This window comes from Amphibalanus amphitrite, unplaced genomic scaffold (genome assembly GCF_019059575.1).
Source record: "Amphibalanus amphitrite isolate SeventyFive unplaced genomic scaffold, NRLGWU_Aamphi_draft 000954F_arrow, whole genome shotgun sequence".
Taxonomy (NCBI): domain Eukaryota; kingdom Metazoa; phylum Arthropoda; class Thecostraca; order Balanomorpha; family Balanidae; genus Amphibalanus; species Amphibalanus amphitrite.
The window spans coordinates 110,215-132,777 of record NW_024882448.1 but is presented as its reverse complement, the minus strand read 5'-3'; the positions used below and the strand labels follow the sequence as shown (position 1 = coordinate 132,777).

Sequence of the window (22,563 nt, the reverse complement as noted above, 5' to 3'; positions counted from 1 at the left end):
CTCTGAAATTTAACCAATTTTATTTTTGTTTTTGTCTCGATTTTTTTTACCTCTGAGCATGTTTGCGAAAGCAAAGTGGCCGAAATCCGAGGAGAAATTAGATTTTGGGGGTAGGTTAGGTTTTAGACCTCTGGGAGCCTGGCCCCCCCACTTTCGAAAACGTTCCTACGCCTATGCAGCAAGTGGTGCTGCGACAGGCTGTCCTCCAGTCTGATGATGGGAGGTGCCCGATGTTGGGGTGGGCACTGGAGCCACTGCTGGTGTCTGGTCGCGATGAAGTGATGTGTGATGAGGGCCGTGACACAGTATGCACGTGCCGCTCCTACAGTCTTTGACGTAATGTCGACCCAGACAGTTGAAACATGCTCCTGATTTCTTGACGATCTTCCACCGATCATCGACGGTCATCTTTTGGTATTGCGCACATCTGTCAAGACGATGTTGATACTGCTTGCAGACTGTGCATACCCATGATCTTGACGGTTGCCCCTGCACCCTCTGAGCATGAAGGACACTGGTTGTCGACTTCAGCACGAGTGGGTCCGTATCCTCACTCGCCTTGGTGCAGGTCAATTGTACTGACTCCTCTAGACATTCCACCTCCGCCTGAAGAAATTGGAGAAATGCGGCGAACTCGCTGCCTTGGTCTCCAGCAGTTTGTTCTCGCCTTTGCCTGGCCCATTGCAGCCTCCAGGGAGCGGGAATCTTTCCCTTCAGCACTGGGAGTAAGACGCTTCCGATGTTCGGCACCCTCATGGCTTCCAGTGAGCGAACGCCTGTGGTCACCTCGTCCACCAGGCGCCTCAGAGATTTGAGGTTGTCCGCGCTGGTGACAGCCGGTAGGTTCAGAAGCTTAGTGATGAGGAGGTCCTTGCGGATGTCGTCCCTCCCGAACCGTCCTTGAGGATCTCCACAGCCACCATGTAGTTGTCGGCTGTCAGCGGTAGCCCTTGAATCGCACGGGCTGCAAGTCCATCGAGATGCTGACGCAGGAAGCAGAGCTTCTGAACAGAGGGGTAACCCCTGTTCGTGTGGACGTAGGCCTCGAAGATCTCCCAGAACTCCGGCCAGGCCAGCAGGTCACCTTTAAACCTGGGCACGGTGATGTCCAGCTTGAACATCGCCGGAGGCGCGGATGGCACTGGCGAGGCTTCGGCTTGCTCTGTTCGCGCCAGGAGGCGCTTCCCGAGACCGATGGCCTTGTGGAGGTCTGCGATGTGCGCCGACTCATCTTCAACGCCCAGCGCCTTCAGCTTCGACTCCAGGTTCTCCAGTACCTCCAGGTGACCCTCGCCGATCTCGATGGTGTAGTCGAGCTCGTCCCGCGCTGTGCCGTCACTGTCTCCACGGACTTGTGAGTATAGGGACTTTAGTTCGTTTGTTAACTTTGTGGCCTTTGTGCGCTCCCTAGTGCGTTTCAGTTTCAACTGTTCAATCTCAGTTACGTTACTGCCCGTCTTATTATTCATTTTGAATGAACAGGGTGGTTCTGGCTATTCAGCACCTGTTGATTTTATCAGTACTGCGAGCACATCCGGCCCGGAGGACCAAATGTTGCCGGCGGCTCGCTGCGTGTGAGAGAACGTGGACTGTATCTTAACGTCAGCAAAGAAGGTACAAAATACCCGTGTGTCGGTTCTCCTTGTTATATCCCTTAACGGAAAGAATGTATACAAAAATAGGTCTGTATTGCCTTTAGACCATATGCGGGCTTTGCAAACGTGCGGGCAACAAAAGCATACGATAATAAAATTAACGATACAATAAATGAGTGCTTAAAAACCCGGAGCGAAATCCCAGGTTTTTAAAAGCAGAGGATACCAGCCTTCATGGTACCATAAACCAAGCGGCCTGGCTATCGGATGGGCGGCGGTCAGAGGTCGGCGGGAGGTGGTGTCTGAGTCAGTACCGAATACTAACTGACGCACCGTCCGGCGGGAGGCTCTGACCTCGGATCGGTCGATCACGTGACAGGTCACTCGTTTAACATACGTGGGCACCGGCACCGAGCCGGCGGTCGCGCGGAGCGGCCGCGTGAGCCGCGCTCAAAGTACCGGTGCACCCAGCCGCCGTGCCGGGTGAAGCCACGATTGCCGAACGGAGAGCGTTACATAACCGCAACATGGGATTCTTGAGTCTCCACCGTTCCGTGCTTCTATCCTCAGGATACTGAAGTCCTTCTCCTCCACGCCGCAACCCCCTCCGGGCTGGACAGGCATCTTTATCTCATGCGGGTTGCTCCCTTGGAGCGGCACCGCTGCTCCTGAGGGAGCGCACCCCGTAGCCGGGTGCAGTGAGTGCCTTGGGGCTGGGTGGCCCGTCCTCTGGACGGGCTCAGCCCCGGTGACTCACTAGGGTGCCTGCCCAGACCAATGTCTCCCCCTAATTCCTATCATCCTTCCGGCTCTGCAATGGTCTTGTCGACCGAAAGGGCCTAACCCAACAAAACAAAAAAACAAAAAAATCTTGAGTCTCGTGACAATCTAATAAGGGCCAGAGCCCCATACGCCCATGGGGGCCCATTGGTTGTTTGGGGGGGCCAAATGATATGATGGCCCCCTGATTAGCCTTTGGAGGGGGAAGGGCATGGTCCTGATCCCCCTCTGCGACCGCCACTGCACTGAAAGTGGAAGGGGGAGGGGCAGATACAGACATTGCTGGCCCCCAGCCTGTTTGAACCGAGGCTGAGGCACGGTCACCCTGGCCCCCAGCTAGTACGCCTTTGACGAACTATGCCGACCCCAAGCAGATAAGGTCAAGCGTTGGTCGTTTGTATACGCATTCTCCTGCACCGTGCTAGTATTGTCTTAGCCCGCGCCCAGATGGGGTCTGCCGAGCAACGTGGTCTGATGGGGGGGGGCCATTTTGGCCCCCCCCCCTCAGATCTCGAGAACCACGCAACATAGCGACAAGCGGTAAACGGTGTTGGATAGCCCCCACGGGGAACTACCTTGTGACCCAATTTCATTGACCTCGGTCAAACCGATGACGTCACAGGTCAGGTCAAAGGTCGAATTTTCACCGTTTACAGGCATTTCAAGAAATGCGTTGTAAAATCGTGTAAAATGCATTTCATTGAAAATCATCGATGGGGAAATGTTCTTCAGACACATATTTTGCTATTTGAGGTCACTGATACCAGGTCAGGTCACAGAGGTCAGGTCACTGGGGGGGTCACAATATGAAAGTGTCGTGTGATACATGTTTTATGGTCCATTTTACATGACAAATGCGATTATGTGGGTCAGACAGACTTTAGGGCCAGCTTAGGTCACGTTTTGGTCAAGGTCAGGTCAAGGTCAGGTCAAGGTCAGGTCAAATTAGGTCAAATTTCAAAGTTGATATTTTTGCATAAAATGGGTATCGATTCGATGCAGCTTGTCACGGGGAGTTCAATGGTGGTCTCCGTTTTGCGCTACGAGCTCTAGAATTGCTAAAAATTGAGTTCAAAAATTTGACGTCATCAATTTTTAACAGTTTTTTCGCTATAACTTGGCCAAAAAAAGAGGTATCGATCTAAAATTTGGTATGTAGGTATATCGAAGAGCGCAGGGACTATCATATATATTCCGGTTTTTTCGAAATTCGAAAATTTTTTGGAATTTTTTTGAGTTTTCTAAAAAAAATCAATTTTTTTGATTTTTGGGGGTCAAAATCCCAAAATTTCGAAAATCCGAGATAGCAGTTTTGTAGCGCCGTCTTTTCTCTACACAACCACATAAAGAACTTTAAAATTGCTTGTTAACTGTAGAATTGGTGAGCGTTTCAAGATGTCATGTTTTTTGCTCATTTTTACTCGAACATGACCTCAGTTTGACCTCAATAACTCCTGACCTGAGGTGACCTGTGACTTGAAATTTTGTGTGAAGGTGTCAAATTGATGCCCGGTAAGGTACCCAAAATTTGGCGGCGCTGCGCGCCGCCGTTTTTTTCGCTATTTAAGAAAAACCACAGGGGGGGGCCAAAATGGCCCCCCCATCAGGGCGCGGGTTAGTATTGCCTATACCTTTTTAGTGCTCGCTGTCCCGCGCCTCGTATTCAACAAAATGCTGTCACCAGGACTCACAGTCTTGTCTCTGATATGGTTTCCTTCATTGAGTGAAGGAAATTGCGGTCAATAGCGCTGTAGAAACAAAAAGGAATCCTCATTAAAGGGCAAGCTGAATAGTTGTCAAGTTACCGGGTGGTAGGTTAGGTACAGACAGACTTAAGTCAGCAAAAAGTGGGGGGGGGGCAGTTAACCCGCGACCGCCTGGGGGGGGGGTCGGATCCGACCCCCCCTCCGTTTTTCTTGAATAACTCATGAACCACTTTCGCTATCTACTTGAAACTTGGCATACCTTCACCCCAATCAATTTGACGTCTCCTGTGCAATTTTTATGAAAAAAAAAACTCAATTTTTTTTAGATATATCGATTTTAGTGATGTAACTACATGGCGTTTTTAGTCAAAAAGTGGTAAATGTTTAAAAAATCGCCAAAAATCAGGGTTTGAAGCAAATTGCAAATTAACCCGCGCCCTGCTGGGGGGGGGGGTGTTTGAACACCCCCCTTGTGGTTTTTCGCGAATATCTCAAAAACGGCGGCGCGGAGCGCCGCCGTTTTTGGTACACCTTATCATACATCAATTCTACACATGTTGTGAAAATTTCAGACCAAGGTCATTCAAGGTCAGGTCACCAGGTCACTTGAAGTGACCTCACCTCATAAAAAGTTTCAATGTCTGTCATAGCTACACCGAGTGACCGATCGCTCTGAAACTTTCAGCGATTGCTAAGAGCAATAGCATGTACAAAATGTATTTCTCAGAATTTTGATATCGATGACCTAAGGTCAGGTCAATTTTGCGACCTCCCCATTATAAGTCAATGGGAGAAAATTGAAATGCGCCTCTTTTGGACAAAAGACATTATAAACACTCCCAAGCACCGAATTACAAGTGTTTTAGACACACTGAACATGAAAATGGTGGCCGTGACCCTTGTTTATGCCCTGAGGTCATCTTAGGTCACGAATGGTATCTAACAGTTTTTCGCGAATAACTTTTGATAGAGACATGCTAGAGCGATGAAAACGCCTTAGATGTGTTCAGCTCGACGATACGGATCGACTGATATGCAACATGACCCTTTCCGGTCAGGTCATGACCTTGACCTGAGGTCAAATTTTCAAGTTGACCTTTCAAGGTCAAGTTATAGTTCATTCGATGCGTCTTGACGAGAGGAACACGATGCCGGTAAAAGTAAGCTCGTACAAGGCTTGAGTCAAAAGTTATTGCAGAAAAACTGTTTCCGAAAAAATCGGCTATTTTTGCAGTTTTTGCCCCCTGCAGGCAAAACCGTTGACGTTAGGTCAAATCTGAGAGAATTACTCAGAAAGGGCTTTAATAGGGCTATCGAATGCGCTTTTCCGCGGCGCTGTAGCTCTATTGGTTCTCGAGTTATCCGTTGGCTTCTTGGAAGTTTTCGACATTCGACCTGGAAATCGGCGAAATTTTGCCTTCAATGACCTCTGGTGACCTGACCTTTGACCTGACCAAAAAATTGACCGAAGTGATTTCGTCATTATTTTTGACGCTCTTTCGAACGCCGCCTTCCGCGTATCGCTACGTGGTCCAGGAGCCGAGTTACAAGGGGGGGTGTTCAAACACCCCCCCCCCCCAGCAGGGCGTGGAAATCCAGGACCCCCAGCCGGGCGCGGGTTAAGGACATCAAAAGACGCAGCTTAACGAGTTCTTTAAAATGGCTATCTCGGATTTTCCATAAAATGCGTTTTTCACCCCTAAAAAATCAAAAAACTATATTTTTTGGAAAACAGCTAATAAAATCCAAAATTTTGGGAATTTCCAAAAAACCGGAATATATGTTGTAGAGCTCTATTAGAACATTAGATGCCCCAAATTTCAACTTTCTATCTTGATTTTTGACCCCCAAATTGTAAAAAATAGCTCCAACATGCATAGGGCACGGTGACGTCATAAGCATTTTCGTGAATTAGAGGCACTTCTGAACATTGCATGTGAAAACAAATGGCACCACTAGGTTTCTGGGACAAAGCTCGTCTAGAAAAGTGCATTTTTATTTCAAAAATAAAAAGTTGAAAAATTGACCTTTTTTCTTAGCCCTCGTTTAGTTATGTATAGTATAAACGATTTTATATGCTTTCAATGCACACTTATCACCAGCACAGTGACTTGGGGTCACATATAACCATTACCATCGGATTTGGCGTGAAAAATAAGCCATAAAACATGTGTCGCACGCCCATGTAGCAGAAAGTGAAAACCGTGACCTTTCGTGACCTGACCTGACCTTGACCTGTACCTAGTATGACCCCTATACGCACATGGTACCTTCACTAGGCCTTTGAGGTCATTTTTGGTGAGTTTCGAGCAGCAGCTATCGATTCCGCTGTCCGTAAGCCGATTCATGCAAAACCCCTGAATTTGACCTTTGACCTGACCTTGACCCGAAAGTTGACCTCAATCTTAACCCTCGCCGGACCTATTGGTTTTCTACATACGCGCCGGCCGAGGGGGGGGGGCGGGTACGACCCCCCCCTCGCCGTTTCGCCCCTGGTGGAGCTAGCGCGTCGCGGAAAAAACGAGCTTGTGCGCCGTTACGAGACGCAGAGATTGGTACCCAATTTTAAGGTCCTAGGTCAACCGGTGACCTCTGAGGTCAGGTCAAGTGCCCCAGGGTACGGTTCAGTTTTTGGTGAATAACTTCGCAAAAAACGGCCGCAGAGCCGCGATTTTGGCAGCATCGTGTTCGCCTCGCTCAGGCGCGTCGAATGATATACTTTTTGTCCGGGTCAGGTCAACTTGGGGTGTTGACCTCAGGTCAAGGTCAGGTCAGCACCCCCAGGTCACGAAGTTGGTCGAAAGGGGTCATGTCGCATATCATTCGATTCGCCAGGTCTTCCTGAGTCCATTGGTGGCTTTCTCGACTCGCTAGCTCAATTGGATCAAGAGTTATTGACGAAAAACTAATATGACCTTGATGACGTCATAAATGACGTCACGCAAGGTCAACATTGCAAAAGTGACGCATCTAACCTTGCAAGGAGTGCATCAAATCACGATTCTGTGTGCTTGAGATAGTTGGAGATCGTTCCCGGCGCCAGAATAGCAGTTTTCATTTTTCCCCATTGACTTATAATGGTGAGGTCACGAAAATGACCTGACCTCATATGACCTTTAGGAAAAATCCGAGATATACAAGTTGTGAGACTCATAATGGATACTAGATCCTGCAAGTTTCATTTCCCTGTGACATCTCCTCTGGCAGTGAGGGCGTTGCGAAGTTGCGACATCTGAAGACCGTGCAGAGGTTCACTTATGACGTCATAGGTCAGTGACCTGACCTGACCAAAAAATGCGGTTGGTGTCAAAAGATGCGGCTTGGATCAAAGGTCAGGTATGCCAAGTTTTAGCTCTCTATCGCCAGCGTGTTCGGAGCTATCGCGAAAAAACCCTATGGGGGGGGGGGCGGCACCCGCCCCCCCCCCCTCGGCCGGCGAGGGTTAAAATCTTAAGAGTGCTTTGGGAAGGTCTCGTAGAGACCTTTCGAACGCCGCCTCGCGGGGCTCGATACGACCATTGGTTCTCGAGATAACAGGGGGGGGGGGTCGGATCCGACTCCCCCCCCCCCCCCCAGGCTGTCGTGGGTACGGAAATAGCCCAGGCGGTGCCGGGTTAACATTGCTGACCCCCCCCCCACCTCCGAAAGTGGGGGGCCATGGCCCCCCCCCCCCCGGCCCCCCTGTTCCTACGCCTATGAAATATGACCTTTTTATACAAAATCTAAGTTGGGACCATTTTCTGATAAAACACAAAAAGTTATAACTTAAAACGTTAATTAAACCATTTCGCTCAAATCAGTAGGTACTTACGTAGGTACCTACCTTGCCCCCAATATCTCACCTTGAAGTCACGTAAGCGGGGAGCGCTGAAAATGACCGTTGAACAAGTACTTAAAATCACTTTTTGGCACTTATATGAAATTCTCTGAAACGAGCGCCAGAGTTCGACGTGATTAAAAAAGTCTGAAAAATACCTAGGTCATATGGAAGAAAATTCTTACGAAAACGATCGAAGTCAGACGTGAATACGGCCCCTGAGCTTTGCGGAGTCCGTGAGAGGATTGTCAGGAGCGAGCAATGCTGAGCGGCAAGGCACTATGGGTAGGTGAAGAGGGAGGTACAGTCCACAGCAGAAGTAATGTGGGGTTTCAGTCATGGGTATGTTCTGCTTCTGAAGCTTAGGAGCGATTAGCCAGACTACAATGAAACTTTGAATGTAGCCAGGGGCGCGGGAACTACTTTACGACTGGGGGGGCACACCATAATAGAGATCAACCCAGTGGCGGCGGAAGGTATTCTAGGATAGGGGTGCAAACGATATTGAAGCGCCCCTTCCCGCTGGGCGCCCCTTACCATATACCTACACGGTTGTAGTAACACAAACAGTGAAGAGACGTTTGACAATGTGTTGTACCTGTTAACACGTTCAGAATTACAGTTTTTATGTAACGAGAAATTGTTAGGTACATTCCATAGCGTAAATGTAACCTTCATAATGTTCGTTTAGAAACAACCTCATCACCATATCATAAGATTCTCCGAATAAGGCATATCGAAAAGAGTTCCACGGTTGCAATACCTTCGTGTGGACTAGTGAATAAGGCGCCGAATCCATAACACTAACTCGGTGACAGAGAATTGCAGGCCGGTAAGCAGCATGCCGCCTGGGCTGCACTGCACTATTGCATTCAGTGGTGTCATCAGTATCACGCCAGCCCTTCGGAACGGACATCCTGGCTCAATGTCATCAGGTTTATGGTGGGAGTAGCAGGTTTGTGACGCCCCAGTGAAATAAATGCCGCCTTTCAACACCGATATAGCCCAAAATGAATGAATACAGGTAACAGGCAATCAACGCTGGTAGGTGTCCCAGCGAAATGAATGCATCTATTACCACCCAGAGGTGCCCCCATTTCAAACTAATACGACGGCGACGCCTCCACACCGATAGGGGCCCATCCCAGGGGAACGGAATAAATGCCGCCCCCTCATTGCCGGGCGCCCCAGGAGAATGAATGTTACACATCAACACCAATATGCCTCCCAGTGAAATGAATTATGAATGTCGCCTTTCGACGCCGGTAGGCGCCCCAGACACCAGTGGATTTACTGCCGCCTTAAAACACCGATAGGCACCTCAGTGAAGCGAATGCCGGCCTATACCACCGATAAGCGCCCCGGATGAATAAATACCACCCGTCAACGCCGATAGGCGCCTCAGTGAAATTAATGCCGCCCCAATCTCCGATAGGCGCCCCAGGTGATACATGTCGCCCATCAACACCAACGGGCGCCCCATTGAAATGAATACCGCCCTTCAACACTGGCAGACGCCCCAGTGGAATGAATGCCGCCCCACAATGCCGATGGCCGTCCCTGCACTGGAAAATCAGTTTCGCCCCTACACAGGCGCCCATAGAAGTTTGCAGAGTGCTATTCCTGGTCATAATCATCTCCCCAGTTAAAAAAAAAAACGCAAAATACGCCCTAGCACTAGGGGTGTAACCGCCCACGGGCAGTGTAATTTTACAGGCCCCAATCTCGGACCTCCCTTAACATTCATATGTTGTAAACGGCAAACCGCCCCCCGATAAATGTTACACAAACTTATTTCCTCTCGCATATCGGCCATCAGGCGCCCCTTTTTGTCGCATGGAGCCTGCAACGCTATAAGCCCTCATATGTTCGTGTTGGCGTTCGGAGGCTATCGCCTTCAAAGACGTCTCCATAAATGTTTCTTTTTCGTCCCACACACAGGCGCCCCTCTTTCGCATGCAGGCGCCCCTCTTCCGCATGGCGCGCTTCTCGAGTGGCTGCGCCCTCCTAGCATTTATCGCCTGGCAAGATTATATTCGACAGGGTCGGCAGCATCTGCCTTTGTTTCAGATAAGGATGCCCTCCACTCTTCAGCATATCAAAAGATACTTTTCCCACGTCATTGCCACCCTCTTCGTGTCACAAGTGCCTTTTATCAGTTGCGGTGTCGCACTGCTCAGCTTTATGGCTGCCGCACCTCTTAACTTCCTGGCTCCTGCCTCCTCTACAGATTTTCGAGGCGCCCCTTTCCATAGCTTTAGGGTGCAGCTGCCCCCTTGCCCCCCTGCTTCCGCCGCCACTGGATCAACCTAGGGTACCCCCAAATCTAGTTTTCTCACCGGTTTTCGGCCACTTATTTTTCATCCTTCGGCTTTTTCAACAAAAAAAGAAAACATTTGCAAAAAAGTGTGGCATTCCGTCTCAAAGCTGTGGGGGCACCGCCCCCACGGCCCCAGAGGTGGGGGGGGGCAAGCTGCCCCCACTGCCCCCCCGGCTCCCGCGCCTATGAATGTAGCTTATATGTATCGTCACCCTTGCAGCTGCAACTTCAGCTATTGACATCTTCTTTTCGATCACTCCGCATTAAGCAATCGCCAGTTAAAGGAAATAGTTCACTTTCACGAAATTATTTTTTTTTGCAATGGATTTGTGATTTTTTATGTTCAAAATGATCAGCAAAGAAAATAAAACCTTTTTACAACAAAAGATTATTTTCTATATTTTTGATATAGGAAGAACTTTTCAGTTTCTGTAAGGCACACGCGATCCAGTATGAAAAGAGCATGGGTCCCGAAAATTCTTAAACTAGAGAAATTATCGCTGCCACCGGCATTTGGGCGATCTGCTCGTGCTTTTGTTGCTGGAGCGCCTCACTGGAGCGAATTTCTCTAGAGTTCTCGTAGATAATTTCTCTAGTTTCTGAAGAATTTTCGGGACCCATGCTCGTTTCATACTGGATGCGATTATATGCAAGGCACACATCCTCAACGCAAGACACATTTTTCGGGACGAGAAATAGAATATCTTTGCCTAGGGTGATCGTTGGGCTGTAAAAGCTCCTGATTTATGCTCGTCTCAGCCCAAGCTACGGAACTGCTATTCCAGTTCAAAACCCATGTTAAAATGTGAACTATTTCCTTTACTATTAGCCAGCCGTTGAGATTGGTAAAACCATGGATGAGATAATAATGGATTGGTGTCTTCGCAGTTTTTGGCGACATTGAGCTCAGGCCTGCCATCTAGCGGGAGAATTGTCGTAAGTTAGGAGCAAGCCGAGTGAACGCCGCTGATTAGCATTGTAACACACGGGAGTGTGGTGTAGTAGCAGGCTTGTTGTGCAATTTTTCAACAGGTTATGTATTTATATGTCAGTAAAGGCGAAGAAATTAATATATTTATGTGCAGGGTCAGTAATAAGATAAGCAGTTCCATGTTATTTCCTCATTAAATCGTGAAACAGGGAGCTATTGGAGACTTCGCCAGCACGTGTCGTTTTCGCTATTTTTTACATGAGTCTTTACTTGGCCTAAATCGAACATATTGTCCGGATCAAAGAACAAAACGAACGTAAGCACTATCTATAAGTATAATGAAAAAGTTAAACGGAATTGCTAACGTCATTGCCGCTCAATATGTAGTTCAAGACACTCTATATGAAAAGGATCCAACCAGTGCTGCGTAGTCGATGAAATTTCAGTGACTTTGGCTCCAACTCCGATTCCGGTATTCAAATATCGACTCCGACTCCTCCGAGCAGAACTATCGATTCACACAGACTTCGACTCTGACTCCGACTCTGCAGCCCTGGTAAGTCTGTGGAGTCGATGACCTTTCGTTGACGTTCGACTCATACTCAAACTACAGCTTTTAAAAATCAACCGACTCCGAGTCGGAACAGAACCGCTGGCTCTGACTTCAACTCCGTAGCCCTGGCCCAAGATTGCCGCCTAAAACAACTTTGATGTGTGATCTTCTTAGTACATTGTGATGTTATTTTAAACAAGGAATGGAAAAGTGAGACGAAGCCTTCACAAACAGGGATCTCCTGTTGCGGATCAATCAGCTGCTGGAACAGAAAGGCATAAACACCACGCATCTCATTTCATCGTTTTCCTAATGACTCTGCACCAATGTAAGCACTGATCAATGCAGTGCGAGCATCGATGTGACATTTGTGTACCAAGTTTGAGTGTTATCCGCCCAGCCGTTCTTGAGATATGGAAGCGGCACCCCGCACGTGCAGGAGCACCCCCATAGTGACACATGGAAATGCATTGGCCACTGGGTGCCATAACTATTGACGAAGTTTTACTGTAATGGGCCCAGCCATTGCGGAGTTACTTTAGGTGGAACAATTTCGACACCCCTAAGTTGGCACGTGGCACGTGCCGTAACATTAACTAAGATGAAAAAATTGGGCGAAATTCGGAGAAGAAGGAATAAGCCTACCAAATGTGCATGACATATTGTCAAACTGCTGTACCATTGTGAGTAAATGACCATATAAAAGGTCGTACAAGCCGATCGGACTGGACGTTTCAATACACACCGTCTTACCCATTTTATTTTCGTTATTACCTAAAGGCTGCTTGACGTTTTTGGCTTTCAAGCATTTAAGACGTTTTTTGTCGTCTCAGGTCCAGCAAGATTACCTCCAACCCAGCTAACAGGAAACGTTACTACAACGTTGTCACAACGTCGTGTTTCGGTAAGTTGCGAAATTACGTTTTAATTACGTTGTAGCAACGTTCTGAACGTTGTGAAGCCATGGTTTGGTCCGAAAGTCGTGGTAAAACGTCGTGACAACGTTTTATTGGTACGTTGCAGCAACCGCGCACTTGCAGCATTATGTTTTGATAATGCATGGTGACATATATGGCCATATAATGCATTTCCTTTGACTTTCAATGCGCATATTCAGTTTTCATCGTTAAATTTGACATATTTTAACACTTGGACTGTTCACGTTGTCAGCTGGTGGTCGCCAACACGTTGTTAAAACGGTTTTTCACAACCTTGACATTATAGGTACTGAATAATTAGCGGTGTTTTTACAAGTAAATTCTGATACCTTTCTCTCTCTATCTCTCTCTAATATATATATATATATATATATATATATATATATATATATATATATATATATATATATATATATATATATATATATATATATATATATATATATATATATATATATATATATATATATATATATATATATATATATATATATATGTTACAGGCAAAGTGAAAACTCGGGCATTTTGCAAAATGCCTAGGCAATTTGCAAAATGCCTGACCGGCTAGGCATTTTGCAAAATGCCCAGGCAATTTGCAAAATGCCTGACCGGCCAGGCATTTTGCGAAATGCCTAGGCAGTTTGCAAACTGCCTGACCCACCAGGCATTTTGCAATGCCTGGCGAGTCAGGCATTTTGCAAAATGCCTGAGTTGTGATTGATTTGTATTACCGTTTTTGTTTACCACAGGCATTGACCACGTCGCTCCCATGTGCCTGAGCCCCAAACACATTCAATGTTTACGAATATACCCACGTCTTGCGCCACTTCCGTCGAGATGGAACCACTACTGAATGGTGTAGATTGAGCCAACGTCTCCCTATAATTTTCGTATACGGAGTTGTAGCCGTGCGTGTGTATGAATGCTGCGATGGGGCGCGGAGCAGGGCACAGAGAAACATGGGCGCGGAAAAACGCGGCGACCGGCCGAATATTGACCCGACATTCTTTGCTTCCCGTGCTTATTCACATCACGGCAACAGAGGGCCGCAGCGACACGGGGTTGCCAGCGATCGATAGAACAGTGAGCGTATCCAATAAGCATTTTTTGTTAATCACGTGTCACGTGGAAAGAAATAGTCTATATCTTGAGAAATCAGCCATTTTTGGTACATTTCAGGAAAAACAGCACTTAAAAACAATGCATTGGAATGATATGAGATGCATTCCATAGACTGCAAGAACATGTGGCTTTTCCAGAAAAGCAAGTTTTTTGGTCATCCAAGACCCACGTGCACACCTTTATGATAAAAAGACGTTTAGAAATTACAAGTTCATGCAACGGGCATGTTCATCTTTACACAGTCACAATGCATTGATAATGTAGACGCGTGGCTCGCAACTACCATACATCGAAAGAACATTCTTTTCTGATCAATATCCACCCAAAGTATTTCCAGAGTAATCAAGGCTCTTAGAAACATTACCGTGTTTAACGCGTGTTTACCGATAAAACCGCGCCGGGCGCCCGGTAGCCGGCGCGGAGGCCGGGCCGCCGCTGCCTGGGGCTCAGTGACCTTGAACTCGGCAGCGCTACCCGGAGAATGTCTCACTGTGTATCCTCCCACTTGGTGCGTGTCGCTTGTGATTAACCCCTGGGGCATTCCACGATAGATCGTACCACTTTTTTCCAATTTGACACCCTCATCTCTCGGAATTTGACGAAAATTGGTCTCAGGGGAAATCAGGGGCTCTGAATCCACCTGTAACAATTTCAGGCTTATCAGATTAGTATTTTTTGAGTTATGGTGCATAACATTTTTTGGATCTTGCTTTGCAGCGCTAAGTTTGGCGGGCTGTAACTCTAAGACGGATTATTCAAATGCCAAATGTTATATAACATTGAACTTGCAATGAAACAGAGATTAATATGTATTTTTGAAATTTTGAAAAATACGCTATTTTTGATATATGACATATCGAGTTTTCTTTCATTTGTATTTTTTGGACTTAAGGACCAAATTGTTTTGAATTTTTATTTCTTTAAAAAAATATTTGGCTCATTGTTAAGATGTATGCAAAAAATTAGGAAGGTGTTCTTTCTATAAATGTATTTATTTTACGTCACGATAGCGGTTTCGAATAGCGATTTCGGGAGGGGAGCTTACAAATGGCGTGGTAAAGCTGCCTAGTGACATCACGGGTTACTGAAATTTCAATTTAAGTCTGAGTCATCTGAAAAAAGTGAAAAGAGGGTTCATCCAACCCTCTTTCCTATAAGCGCGAGGGTGAAAAAGGCTGTTTGGTTCTGACATTGTTTTGGACGCCAATGCAATGACCATAGCTGTCCGAGATGAAAGTTACGGGACGCATACATGGTGTCCTCCAGAGGTCTCACAACTTGTATATCTGGGAATTTTTCAAGGTTACATGAGGTCAGGTCGGTCACGTGACATCACTGTTATAAATAAATGGGGAAATATAAAAAACTGTTATTTTGGCGCCGAGAATGATCTAAAACTATCCCACGTACATGGTATCGTGATTTCATGCACTCCTTGCAAAGTCAAATGCTTTACTTTTGCGTTGTTAACCTTGCGTGACGTCATTTATGACGTCACTAGGGTCGTACGAGTTTTCCGTCAATAACTCCCGATCAAATGGAGCTAGAGAGTCGGGAAAGCCACCAATGGACTCGGGAAGACCTTCCGAATCGAATGATATGTCATATGATACCCTTTACCCAGCTTCGTGACCTGAGGGGCTCTGACCTGACCTTGACCCGAGGTCAACTACTAAAGTTGACCTCACCCTAGCAAAAAGTATACCATTCGATGGACCTGAGCTAGGCGAACACAATGATGCCAAAATCGCGGCTCTGCGGCCATTTTTTGCGAAGTTATTTACTAAAAACCGAACCCGGAACTTCAGTCACGTGACCTGACCTCAGACGCTACCGGTTAACCTGAGACCTTAAAATCGGGTACCAATCGCTGCGACTTGTAACGGCACACACGCTCGTTTCTTCCGCGAGGCTCTAGCTCTATTAGAAGCGAAACGGCGTGCTGGGGTCGTATCAACCCCTCCGAAACCCATTTTGTTTGCGGGAAAATGAGGAACTTATAGAAAGAACACCTTTCTAATTTTTTGCATGTCGATTTGCAATGACATACAATTTATTTTTTAAAAATAAAAATGTGAAAAATTTTGGTCCCAAAAGTCATTAGAGGCAAATGAAAAAAGATTAAGATTTTTGTTCAACAATCAAAATTTTTCTTTAGAATTTTTAAAAAGTAATATCAATTTTTGGTTCATCGCAACGTTAGTGTTGTTTCCCGTTTGTTGGTTGCATAACCCGTTCTTGAGTTACAGGCCATCAAACTCACCGTTACATACCGAAGTTAAAAAAATGTAATGCAATATAACTCGAAAAGTTTTGATCTGAGAAGTCTGATATTTTGCCAGGCGTCTTTGGGGCCTATGATTACCCCTAGAACCGATTTTCATTAAAATCTGAGAGATGAGGGTGACGGGCCTGGTACGATCTATCGTGGAATGCCCCCCCTGTAGGCGGCACTTACAATGATGCTTACGCATCGTCGCTGGTGTGAGTTCGATGTCAGGCATTTTGCAAACTGCCTGAGAAAATAATTTCAGGCAGTTTGCAAAATGCCTGGTGGGCCAGGCAGTTTGCAAACTGCCTAGGCATTTTGCAAAATACCTGGCCGGTCAGGCATTTTGCAAATTGCCTGGGCATTTTGCAAAATGCCTAGCCAATCAGGCATTTTGCAAATTGCCTAGGCATTTTGCAAAATGCCCGAGTTTTCACTTTGCCTGTAACATATATATATATATATATATATATATATATATATATATATATATATATATATATATATATATATATATATATATATATATATATATATATATATATATATATATATATATATATATATATATATATATATATATATATATATATATATAACATGTGTAAATTGCACAGCGTCATTGGCATGTTTTGCAACATCACAGGCGGAGCTAGAGGCTTGCAACTATCCCTATGTAAACGCGGCTGTTATCCGCGGCTGCCAGCAAGCCACGCGGGCCGCCACTCAGGCGAACGGTGGCTCGCGCCCTGACCTCGCCTGAGGGGCCGTGACGTCAGTGTCACCGGCCGGCGTTCAGAGCCAGCCGGCCGAGCCGCAGTCTACGCGGCGCGAGCGAGCGGTGAGGGCCGGCGGCGGGCGCGGCTGAGATAGCTGGAAGATGAAAGATAGCGCCAGTTGTCTGCGTTTGATGCGATTGTTATTTTGACTGGTAAGTGAAAGTACCATTTACGAGTAGCATTTGCAAGATTGTGCCTTGTAATATCGTGCGGTCTAGGCTATAGTTCATTGTAGCTCTAGCCTCTAAGGTGTTGACATGTTTCAGTTTGATCTAGCCTGTCGCACTGTTACGGAAAGTGGTGCAGGTATTTTTGTGATTTTTTTCATGAATTGAATGTCTGATTTTCCCTCATGTCTTCACGCAGACGTCCTGCAACTCGTCAGCGCGCCTTGCGGCAGGCCTACTGTCGGCAATGCGGTAGCGAAGTGGCTGTCCGGAAGCTGCGACCGGAACGGGGGGGGGGTGCGCAGACCGTCTAGTCAGGCACTGCCAGCTGCCTAGGGACATCGAGGCCGCAAATGAACCGGTGCCTAACGGTCCGCCGAGTGATCCTCCCAGCGAGCGTTAGTAAAGAAGTGAACTTCCACCAGTTCTGGCGTGCTAGCGGCTAGCGTCAGAGCCGGTAGAACCCAATTCCGTCCCACGCCCCCATGGGGGCGCCCCTGGGCCCCATGCCCCATCACCGATGCCGCCGCCGTCGTTTTGTTTGTTTGTTGTAAATTGACCTGTATGATGTATTGAAATATACACTTCTTACATGCCTTTTTTTACAAGTCTAGAGAACGGGAAGAGAGCGTCAGAAACACATTCTGAGTATGTTGCGAACACGTTGAGAGGGCGTTGCGAAAATGTTTAGGACGTTTACTCAGGGTCGCAGGGACGGCAATGCGAAGTAGCGACAACGTGGTGCGCACGTGATAAAAACGTCGCAGAGACGTTGCCAAAGCGTTCTATACTCCTTGTAGTCACGTTGCGGAAACGTGGTGACAACGTTCCAGAAACACTGTTGGTACGTTACAGAAAACATTTCATAACGTTGGCGGGACGTTGTAAGAACAGTTTTGGGACGTCACGGCCACGTTACAGAAACGTTGTGATGACATTCAAATGCATGGTCGGATGACGTTGTCGCGCCGTTGTCTGGAGTCTACAAAATTACGTTGTCACAACGATAAATCGGGACGTTGTGGTACAGGGACGTCGACACCAGTCCGACTTTTCCGACTAGTCGGACCACTTTTTCGACTAGACGGTGCCCTGCTGTGGCTCGCGGGGGCCCTGCTGCTGCGACCGCGGGAGCCCCTGCTGTGGCCGCAGGGGCCCCTGTTGGGGCTCTCGGGGGCCCAGCTGCGGCCACGGGGGCCCCTGCTGCGGCTCGCGGGGGCCCCCGTTGGGGCTCTCGGGGGCCCTGCTGCGGCCACGGGGGCCCCCTGCTGCGGCCACGGGGGCCCCGCTGCGCCTCGCGGGGCCCTGCTGCGGCTCGAGCCCCCCCCCCCCTGCTACAGAATGCGGGGGCCCTGCTGCGCCTCTGGGGCCCTGCTAGACACCGCGGGGGGCCTGCTGCGGCCCGCGGGGGCCCCTTCTGCGGCTCGCGGGGGCCCTGCTGCAACCCGCGGGTGCCCTGCTGCGACTACGGGGCCCCTGGTGCGGCCACGGGGGTCCCTGCTGCGGCCACGGGGGCCCCTGCTATAGAATTCGGGGGCCCTGCTGCGCCTCTGGGGCCCTGCTAAACACCGCGGGGGCCTGCTGCGGCCCGCGGGGGCCCTGCTGCAGCCCGCGGGGCCCTGCTGCGGCCGCGGGGGCCCCTGTTGGGCACTCGGGGGCCCTGCTGCGGCCACGGGGGCCCCTGCTGCGGCCACGAGGGGCCCGCTGCGGCTCGCGGGGGCCCTGCTGCGGCTCGGGGGGCCCCTGCTACAGAATGCGGGGCCCATGCTGCGCCTCTGGGGCCCTGCTAGACACCGCGGGGCCCTGCTGCGGCCGCGGGAGCCCCTGCTGCGGCTGCGGGGGCCCCTGTTGGGGCTCTCGGGGCCCTGCTGCGGCCACGGGGGCCCCTGTTGCGGCCACGGGGGGCCCCCGCTGCGGCTCGCGGGGCCCTGTTGCGGCTCGCGGGGCCCTTCTGTAGCTTGAGAGGGCCCTGCTGCGGCTCTCGGGGGGCCCTGCTACGGCTCGGGGGGCCCATGCTGTAGAATGCGGGCCCTACTGCGGCTCGGGGGGCCCTGCTGGGGCTCGCGGGGCCCCTGCAGCCCGCGGGGGCCCTGCTGCGGCCGCGGGAGCCCCTGCTGCGGCCACGGGGGCCCCCTGTTGGGGCTCTCGGGGGCCCAGCTGCGGCCACGGGGGCCCCTGCTGCGGATCGCGGGGGCCCTTCTACAGACCTTGGGGCCCTTCTGTAGCTTGAGGGTGCCCTGCTTCGGCACGTGAGGCCCTGCCTCGCCACGTTTGGGCCCATGGTTCGCCAGTGCCCTTCTGCGGCCCGTGGGGTCCCTAGTCTTGCAGACCGCGGGGCCCTACTGTGGCTGGCGGGGAACCTGCTGCAGACCGCGTGAGGCCCTACTGCGACCCGCAAGGACCCTGTTGTGGCCCGCGAGACAAAACTGCAACTCAAGGGGCCCCCTGCTACGGCTCACCGGGGCCCTGCTGTAGGGGGGGGGGGGGGTTGCTGCGGCCTATGGGCCCTTCTGCGGCACACGAGGACCCTGCTGCGGCCCACGTATTGGGTTTCTCACAAAGTGACATCAAAGCTTCCCTGGCCGGGGGGTGCCCCCTCCCCACTTTTCGTGACGTTCCTACACCCCTGGTCGACGGTATCAAGATAATTCCCTGTGCCGAAAAGGATAACATATAGTGTCACTACTCTAAAACAATGTATTTCCCTCGCACGACCAGGCCATTTCTCATAACACGAACGACCAGGGGGGGGGGGTTGTTACGATCCCCCCTGGCGTTTCGAAACGGAAGGTCGTAGAGCTTAGCGGAAAAACCAACGGATTGCTCTCAACGAGATCTCGCGATTGGTGGTATATTTTTTGGTCCTAGGTCAACATTTGACCTACTTATGACCGGTCAAAGGTCAAATTTTCCGAAAAAAATCAAACTTTTTCAACTTTCCGCGGCGATTGCGGCAAAACGGCGGGAGATATCGACTTGAAACCTTCACTATCGTGTTCCTTGATCAATTCTCTATCGTTTGGTATGTATTTCGTTTCCCTAGCTCTAAAAATGGCGCGTTGGGAGCGCCGGAAGTCGGCAAGGTCACAGTCGGCGGCAGAATTTCGAAAAATCAAAATTTAAATTTTTGAAATCTGATTGTATTTTTGGATTTGGGAGGTCCATTTGCTCCCTATAGAAGCTAATATTGCTGCATATTCCCATTGAGGTGACAAGAATTAGCAAAATAGTGGTTCGGGCGCTTTTCAAAAGTAGTACCGGACGCTGTTCCTCTTGTGACGTCATAGCTCCGTGACCTGACCTGACCCGGTCAATTTTCTTGCACCACACGATAGCCAATGCTTGCCCCAACATGCATGGGAAGTTTCATCATGATCCATCAAACAATGTGGGTATCACCGGCAGAAAACCTAGGGATTCGGCGCACACGTTTGGTAACTGTCGGCCGGAGGCTGTACCTCTTATGACGTCATAACTCCGTGACCTGACATGACCCGATCAATTTTTTTTCGGCAAAAGATGCGCAAAGGTTGCCCCAGAGGGTATTGAAAATTTCAGCCCGCTACGACAAGCCGTTTAGCGTGCACTTCGAAAAAAAACCTCAGGGGGGGGGGTTGATACAACCCCCCCCCCTAGGCGTTCTAGGGTTAAAAAAAATGTCGACTTTAAAAACAAGAGTAATTTTCAACATTGGTTTAAAAATTAACAAAAGGATCATGTATTGAATGACAATGATTAAAATCATCTTCGAATAATATAACCTAGTTATATCATTTAATAAATATTTATTAAGCCAAATATAACGTAAGTATATATGACTGAGAAAACCAAATTATATGTTTACACATAAATATTATTCTTGCTATGGAAAGAGGGAAGCAGAACTGAGTTGATCCCTGTTGCCCACGTGAGTCAACTCGGCCGACTTGGCGCGGGTTCAGAGTGCTGCGAGTGCCTTTTAACCTATAATTTCTGTTGATTTCCTTGAATTGTATAATTTCGAAACCATGAGTGGTCGTTCGAGCAAAAGAGCTTACACATCTGGGTGTCAGAAACGAAAGCGGAAGATGCTACGAGAATTCAAAGACATTCGAAGAAACTCTCCTCATATTTTCGGCCCAGTGCACAGTGGGGATTTTTCCGATCTAGCACGTCTTTATTCGTAGAGGGCAAACCATAGGTAATATTGTAGCCAGATTGTGCACAGATGTTGGCTGGTGTGTTCTGGTGAGAATTTTACCTGTAAATGTGCATAGTCAACATAGTATAGTGGGTTCCCCGGCTCAGCCGTTTGGCCCCTGATCAAGCTAGAGCTTCGCGGAAAAATCAAGCGTGCTGCCTATGACGAAATGAGGCCGAATATATCCAATTTCAAAGTTCAAGGCCATTAGTTGACTTTCCAAGTCAGTTTAATGACCCAACTAAAGTTGGGAAATCGAGACCTCTTGAAACTTCGCATAGTTAGGGTGTTACGGGGTATTTTGGGGTGCTGATCACGAATTTCATGCTAATTTTGATCACAGACGATGTCTTTATGCATTTAGGCCAGGTCGGGTCAGGTCAGGTTAGATCAACCATTAGGCGTCCTGCAGGCCATTCATAGTAGGTGTCACCTACTACCTACTGATAGCTTCGTAACATGGTACGAAGGCACCAGAACTACTTCGTAAATATTTAAATGGTTGCTAAATTCGAAATCAGCACCAAGAAGTACCATAGAAACAAGTAAAACCCGAAAAGTGAACCAAGGCTATCAAAGGTCCTCTCCGTGGCCGAGTGGATAAAAGCGCCGGAATTCGACGCTAAGCCGGTGGTGAGAGCCCGGTTCAAGCCCCGGTGCGGGCGGCCACATTTAGCTCCTACGTGTAATGGCGTGCGTGTCTGTGGCAGGGGCCGCACAGAAGCCAGGTAGCGTGAGTGAGCGGAGGGGACCGTGTCCAGTCGTGAGGGCACGTTAAACGTTCGGACAAAATTCTGCCATACAACTGGAATTGCGCGATCGGGTGGTGGGGTCAGGGTCAGCACAACAAGCTATGCTTAGTGCGGGCTCTGACTCCTCAAATCCACCCATTCAACCATTCGGACTAAATTTATAAAAAAAAGTCAATGACCTTGACTTAACCTTCACGTGACCTTGTCACCCACCATAATGCATGGCACCAACATCATTTCACATATTTGAGCGTTCAAAACCACAAAAAGACTGGTAACCGCGGATAATGTGAACTGGCATACGCCGAATCACGATTCCGGCCAAACATGGTCTCGAGAAATATGCCACAGGTCAAAGGTCAGTTGGGTCAGAGTCATGAAAGTTTTAGGTTAGATGTAAATTGATGATCTCGAGGGCAACGAAAGTTTCGTCGCGATCGGCCGCTTTTTGCGCGAGTAATTTGCGGAAAACCATGGGGTTTTATCCGACCCCTCCCCCTCCCCACAAGTGCAAGGGTTAATAAGGTTACGGTATGTATTATTTACACTTGTCATCATATTCCTAATGAATGTGTCTCAGAAAATACGTGAATCACGAAGTAAAATTATTCGCCTCTGTCCGGAACATACCTACATATATCGTGCTGTTTGCCC

General features: G+C 48.7%; 1 protein-coding gene across 1 annotated transcript; it reads right to left on the bottom strand.

The window, feature by feature from the left end:
- Positions 1–845: 845 nt before the first annotated feature.
- Positions 846–1,469, bottom strand: LOC122368513. Its single transcript, XM_043342502.1, has one exon. It carries the CDS (start codon positions 1,467–1,469, stop codon positions 846–848), a length of 624 nt encoding a protein of 207 aa, XP_043198437.1.
- Between the last annotated feature and the right edge of the window lie 21,094 nt (positions 1,470–22,563).